The sequence below is a fragment of the Salvia splendens genome, chromosome 1 (genome assembly GCF_004379255.2).
Source record: "Salvia splendens isolate huo1 chromosome 1, SspV2, whole genome shotgun sequence".
Lineage (NCBI taxonomy): Eukaryota > Viridiplantae > Streptophyta > Magnoliopsida > Lamiales > Lamiaceae > Salvia > Salvia splendens.
In genome coordinates, this window is record NC_056032.1 from 39,921,894 (window position 1) to 39,928,794 (window position 6,901).

General features: G+C 41.1%; 1 protein-coding gene across 2 annotated transcripts; it reads right to left on the reverse strand.

Annotated features, from left to right (window-relative positions):
• Nucleotides 1-17: 17 nt before the first annotated feature.
• On the reverse strand, nucleotides 18-6,576 carry LOC121800093 (ATG8-interacting protein 2-like). Of its 2 annotated transcripts, none has more exons than XM_042199655.1 (3): nucleotides 6,436-6,576; nucleotides 4,727-5,524; nucleotides 18-457 (listed from the first exon to the last, which is right to left on the reverse strand). In XM_042199655.1, exons 2-3 carry the CDS (start codon nucleotides 5,522-5,524, stop codon nucleotides 356-358), a joined length of 900 nt encoding a protein of 299 aa, XP_042055589.1. In that variant the 5' UTR covers nucleotides 6,436-6,576; the 3' UTR covers nucleotides 18-355. The 2 variants fall into 2 exon arrangements, with proteins under 2 accessions (XP_042055589.1, XP_042055596.1); XM_042199662.1 differs by having other exon boundaries at nucleotides 4,727-5,539; nucleotides 6,436-6,545.
• Between the last annotated feature and the right edge of the window lie 325 nt (nucleotides 6,577-6,901).

The window sequence follows — 6,901 nt, forward strand, 5'->3', positions numbered from 1 at the left end:
GAAATCTCACATCACGATTCATAATCAATATCCCAGCAAAGCTTGCATTAACACAAAACATGTCACCGTACACACTGCTTATAAATTTACATCTCAGTAGTTACAAATCACATACTTCCAACAAGCCACGTCTATGATGCCTCGTTCATACGTTTGCACGATTGAAGACAAACTAAACACGGGCATATGATAGGTATGAGCTCCTAGTGTCGATTACAGTACATATTTATATCCAGATTACAGTACATATTTATATCCAAACGTACGTCCTCACGAGCAAATGCAGTAAAAAAGTATGTTCACAAATCTTGGTAGACAATGGACAGGACATTTATGTTTTCTTTCCTTCCAATAGTTAGCCTTCTGTCACGGAGCTCAGTCCAATGTATGAACCGTGTCGACCCCCTATATTTACAACCTTAACTCGTCCCACAGGACTAGGGATCCAGTGAGCCTCCTGCATAAAAGAGAAAAAAGAGTTCAAAGCGACGAAGATTGTGGCACGAGAAATGAATCTGAAGTAAGTAGGGTATATCAAAGAGTGAAACTAAAATGACTCAACACCACCAGAGATTGCAATATAGCAGATATAATTAGTGATAAAATTGTCGATTTTGAATCATAAAACCCCTGCGGTGATCGAGCAGTTACTACTTACCAGTGATAAAATTGTCGATTTTGAATCATAAAAGGTGTAATAATGGAGTGCTCATTTCAGTTGGAAGAAGCTCGGCTAGAAAGGAGTTCGGTAAGCTCGGCTTACCGAGCTGGAACTAGCCTGGAACTAGCCGAGAAGAAGAAGGCAGAAGTCGGTAAGCTCAGCGGTAAGGAAGCTCGGTAAGGAAGCTCGGCGTTGAGCTGGAATGAGCCGAGAAGGAAGAGTTCGGTTGTAAGCCGAGAAGGAGTTCGGTTGTAAGCCGAGGAAGGAGTTCGGTCTTGAACCGAGGAAGGAGTTCGGTCTTGAACCGAGAAGGTAGAAGCAACCTAGCCGAACTAGCCGTTGGAGCAGCAGTTAGTTAGCTGAGATGTAGCGGTTATTCTTCTTGCTTTCTTGATTCTTCTTGTAGTTAGTTAGTAGCAGTTGCTACTTGATTATAGAGCTTTAAATAGCTCACCGTGTATGTAGTTTAGAAAAGAGTTTAATCAATAAAGAGTTTAATCAATAAAGAGTTTTCCAGTTTTCTCTCCAAGTTTATCATCTTCAATACTCAAAGTGTGAGTGTGTGTGTTTTCTGCATTGTGTGATCTCATACAACAGTGAGTGTGTGTGTGTGATCTTATTGAGTGTGTGAAAGCCTTGTGTGTGCGAATCCTAACAAGTGGCGCCGTCTGTGGGAAGGGATATTGAAGCTGATTTGCAGAGGATCAAACGGTTTCAGAGATGGCAGCAAGGCTTTGATGCAGAAAAGTTCACAGGCAAGAATGATTATGGCCTGTGGAAGATGAAGATGAAGGCGGTTTTAATTCAACAAGGCTTGGCGGCAGTTCTTGCAAAACCAGAGGAGAAAGGAAAGGCTCCAGTGCTTGATGAAAAAGCTCAGGTAAAGATGGAGGAGATGCAGCTCAAGGCACATTCTGCAGTGATTCTGTGCCTTGGAGATAAGGTCTTGAGGGAAGTTCAAGAAACCAAGACTGCGGTGGAGATCTTGGACAAGTTAGATGAAGTTTACTTGGCCAAATCCTTGGCTAACCGGCTGTATCTCAAGAAGAGGCTGTATGCCTATAGTTTTTCTGGAGATAGGTCCATCATTGAGCAGCTAGAGGAGTTCAACAAGATCATTGATGACCTGGGATCTGTTGATGTCAAGATCTCAGATGAGGATAAGGCCATTCTCACATTGAATGCCTTGCCTAGCTCGTATGACCAGCTAAGTGATGCAATTATCTATGGAAGAGATAAACCTATCACCTATGCAGAAGTCTATTCAGCCTTGATGGCCAAAGAACTCCAGAAGACAGCCAACAGAGGCTCTGCAAGCTCCAATGTTCAAGCTGCAGAGGCCTTGAATGTGAAGAAGTTCAAGAAGCTGAACTTCAAGAAGAAGTTTGAGGGCCCTAAACCCTCAAGTTCTGATGCTCAGAAGGAAACCAGAGCTTGCTATTGGTGCAAGAAACCTGGACATTTGAAGAAAGATTGTCATGCATGGAAGAGAAAGATGGCCTCTGAGGGACACAATCAATCTGATTGTGTGGAGAGTGCTGATCCCCCGGCTCAACTCATGAATATCAGTGATAGTGGGGTCAGTCATAGGTGGATAATGGACTCGGGGTGCAGCTTCCATATGTGCCCAAATAGAAGCTGGTTTCATGATCTTCAAGAAGCATCGGGTACGGTTGTTCTTGGTAATAATCACATTTGTCAGATCAAAGGAATAGGGAAGGTAAAGCTAAGCCTACAAGATGGCTCTATAAAGATCCTAACTGGGGTGAGGTATATTCCAGAAGTAAAGAGGAACCTCATCTCATTGGGAATGCTGGAACAGAAAGGGTTCACCATATTGATGAGTCAAGGAAAATTGTTTGTGAAATCTGGAGATGCAGTGATGATGGAGGCTGACAGAGAGCATATTCTCTATTATCTGAAGGCTAAGGCTGTTGATGGAGAAAGCAATGCAGTGTCAGATGATTCCATAATGCTATGGCACAAGAGATTGGGCCACCCAGCCGAAGGAAGCTTGAAAGAACTCATCAAGAAGGGTCTGATCTCTGGAGATTTCAACAAGATGGACCCCTGTGAGCAATGTATACTTGGAAAGGCTAAGAAGGCACCCTATCCTACAGGTATTCACTCTTCTACAGCCCCTTTAGACTACATACATAGTGATCTTTGGGGGCCTTCACCGGTGTGTTCAATTGGTGGAGGAAAGTATTATCTAGCTATCATTGATGACTATACAAGAAAGTTGTGGGTATATATTCTTAAAGAAAAATCTGAAACACTCACAAAGTTCAAGATATGGTGTAAGGAGGTTGAGCTAGAGAAGGGTAGAAGTGTTAAATGCTTAAGGACAGACAATGGCCTAGAGTTCTTGTCTGCTGAGTTTGATCTGTTTTGTAAAGAGAAGGGTATGAAGAGGCACCGGACTGTTCCTGGTAATCCTCAGCAAAATGGTGTTGTGGAAAGGATGAATAGGACAATCCTAGAGAGGGTGAGGTGCCTACTTCTTGGGTCTGGTTTGAGCAGCAGATTCTGGGGTGAGGCTGTGTATACAGCAGCCTATCTCATCAATAAATGCCCATCTACTGCCCTGAAATCTGAAACTCCTGATTACATGTGGTATGGAGCTCATAGTGACTACTCAAAATACAAGGTGTTTGGGTGTGTGGCCTATGCTCATGCTAGGCAAAGTAAGCTTGAAGCTAGGGCTCTGAAATGTATCTTGCTGGGGTATCAGAGGGGTGTTAAGGGGTATAGGCTCTGGTGTATTGAGCCCGGTAAGCAGAAGGTCTTGGTGAGTAGGGATGTGGTGTTCTTGGAGGATCAGATGCCATACCTGAAAGATAAGCTGGACTCCAGTGAAGATGAGGGTGATTTCTTCAAGGTGGAGCCTGTGGGGGTTGGCCTAGGAGCAGGTGGAGTTATTGACTCAGGGAGTGAGTCTGATTCAGATAAAGAAGAGGCTCCAACTCAGGGCAACCAGGCTGGTGAGTCTATATCAGACTCTATCAGAGACTATCAGCTTGCAAGGGACAGAGTTAGAAGAGAAACAAAGCCACCAACAAAGTTCTCTGATGTTGTGTATTATGCTCTGTGTGCAGCTGAAGGTATTGATGGTGCAGATCCACTCACATATAAAGAAGCTATGCAGAGTAAAGATAGAGAAAGATGGATTGAAGCCATGAATGAGGAAATAGAGTCTTTACTCAAGAACAAAACATGGATTTTGGTGGACAAATCCAAGCTGAATGAGATTGAAAAGGGGAGAGTGAAGGTGATTAAGATTAACACCTTGCACAATCCGGCTGACATGCTAACAAAGTCTCTAGGTAGAGACAAGTTTGATCATTGCAAGAAATTGATCAATGTTTGTGCAAGAACTGAGATGAGCCCTCAGGTGGAGAATTGTAATAATGGAGTGCTCATTTCAGTTGGAAGAAGCTCGGCTAGAAAGGAGTTCGGTAAGCTCGGCTTACCGAGCTGGAACTAGCCTGGAACTAGCCGAGAAGAAGAAGGCAGAAGTCGGTAAGCTCAGCGGTACGGAAGCTCGGTAAGGAAGCTCGGTAAGGAAGCTCGGTAAGGAAGCTCGGCGTTGAGCTGGAATGAGCCGAGAAGGAAGAGTTCGGTTGTAAGCCGAGAAGGAGTTCGGTTGTAAGCCGAGGAAGGAGTTCGGTCTTGAACCGAGGAAGGAGTTCGGTCTTGAACCGAGAAGGTAGAAGCAACCTAGCCGAACTAGCCGTTGGAGCAGCAGTTAGTTAGCTGAGATGTAGCGGTTATTCTTCTTGCTTTCTTGATTCTTCTTGTAGTTAGTTAGTAGCAGTTGCTACTTGATTATAGAGCTTTAAATAGCTCACCGTGTATGTAGTTTAGAAAAGAGTTTAATCAATAAAGAGTTTAATCAATAAAGAGTTTTCCAGTTTTCTCTCCAAGTTTATCATCTTCAATACTCAAAGTGTGAGTGTGTGTGTTTTCTACATTGTGTGATCTCATACAACAGTGAGTGTGTGTGTGATCTTATTGAGTGTGTGAAAGCCTTGTGTGTGCGAATCCTAACAAAAGGTGAAGTACCTTATTGTCTATAGTCAATTGTGACTTGAGTTGAAAAGCGTGTGGCCTATCACGCTGCCACCTGCGACCAATAATCACAAGCCCAATAACAGCTGCAGCAACAACGAGAGACCAATATGGATTTGAATTTTTCGCGTGGCCATACAAGGAAGCAGCACGTATTCTCCACCAAGCGTCACAAGGAAGATCAGTCGGTTCACTAAACTTATCTTCTTCAACATGTTTATGCACTTTTGACTTCGCAGCATCATCCGGAGATTCAAATTCTTCAGCAGTGCCCATGTCCTCATCAGCAATGAGAGGCATGCCAGCTGCAACAGCATCATTATAAGAGCTCTTCCCAGTTGCGTACATGCCCTGCTCTTTGTCTAACGATTTTGAGGATGCAATGTCGCCCAAGTCAGAACCATATTTTTTGTCAAATTGTGGAACTCCGGAAAATTCATCAGAAATGATCCCTTCTATATTCAAACTTTCGTCTTGCTTTAAATCTGATTTATTACCTTGCTGCTCCGTAACTTGATGGGCATCATGGTCATGGACCTCTCCAGAACACTTCTCCTTGCATTCAGGTTCTAATGGAAAGTTCTTGTGCACATTAGGCGAAAGTCCAAAGTGGCCAGACATGAACATGGCACGAGCAGTCTCAGAATCAACATCCCCGCTTAAATTGCTGTCACTAATATCCAGAATGTTTTTGGGACCAGGAGCAGCAGCATATGCAGATTCCGTGAGCGCTACAACTTCCCAATCATTTCCTTTCTGTGAAATCTCCTCTCTCTTGTTATTCTCTGACATCTAAGGAAATATTTACTAAGACAAAATCAGCGTAAAAGAACATCCAAGAGCAAAGAATATTGAGATGTGCAACCTATGTTAGTGGCATATTTCAATTTTAAAACATCAGGAACGAGTAAAATAAACACAGTTAAGGCTATTACATATCAGTTCATCACAGAACCTTCTAATAGCACTACCCTAATCGAATTGGACTAGAGTGAAGCTTAATTTCCATACGTAGCTTATGGTCCAATGCAACTTGATGTAATCAATTGTAGCAACAACTAACTGTGATCAATTGTTCTACAAGTAGTACTTACTTACCCCAATAACTGTATAAAGTTTTTGATATGTTCTTCCAACATTTCAACACTAAAACTCCTAGGAAGAGTTTACTTAAGTGAGAGTATAGATTGATAAAATGTAGGATTGAGTATTTAACAGATAAAATAGTCAAAAAAGTATAAAGCTAATCAATCCATCAAATAAATGGTAGATTAGCTTAGATATTTTTTTCCTATACATCATATTACTCAAAGTAAAAATTAGCCAGGACCTAATAGCTAATAAGGAATAAGCCTTCTTCCTATTGAAAAATCTTCACTCATAAACATAAAGCCCTAAAACTTTCCACCTAATCAAAACATATCCAGTTCCAAAACATCCCAACCAAATTCAGATAGAAACGAATAGCTACACATAGCATATAACCAAAAAAAGAAAAAACAAAAGCATGAGATCTCCAGAAAAAAGAACACTTGCAGCTAAATTCGATGCGATCAGTCGTCTATGCATATGTATATGTAAATATCCGCTTTCAAATAAATTCACACACCAAATTTGAATAGGGAAACCATGAAATAAACAACTGCGGAATTCAAGTAACAAATATATTCAACAAAGCAATCACGATGAGTGGTCGCGCTTACCGCGAATAACTGACTTGCAGCGGAAAATGTGAATGTTAAGATAGGGGAGAGCGCTATTTAGCCTCTCACTCTACTCCCCTTCCTTTTACTTTAGCTTTATCTTTTGGTGTATTTATTAATGTCCTTCTTAATTTGGACAAGTATCATATTCAATAATTTTCTAATCTTTATAAAAGTAAATGTATGTTCATGATTTGATGGTTGATCCTTTATTTCTAGTGTTTATGAATTTAGATAACGATATCTGTATTTCTATTTATTTATTACTAGTACTATTTATTTTTACTTTTTTATTTTATTTTATTTTATTATTTCTTATTTGAGATATGTTAGAGGTCCTTCGATCAAACTATCACTATAAACAGTGGTGGAATTCTATGTTTATCGAACATCTAATGTGCTCACGAAAATCAAAAGATGACTAGATGACAAGTCATTTTTTAAACAAGTGAAGGTAGAATCCAAT

Coding starts and splice junctions, on each gene's coding strand:
- LOC121800093 (XM_042199655.1), bottom strand. CDS start 5,524: ATGTCAGAGAATAACAAGAGAGAGGAGATTTCACAGAAAGGAAATGAT. Junction 458..4,726: donor AATTGACTATAGACAATAAG/GTACTTCACCTT, acceptor TCTTTTATGCAG/GAGGCTCACTGGATCCCTAG.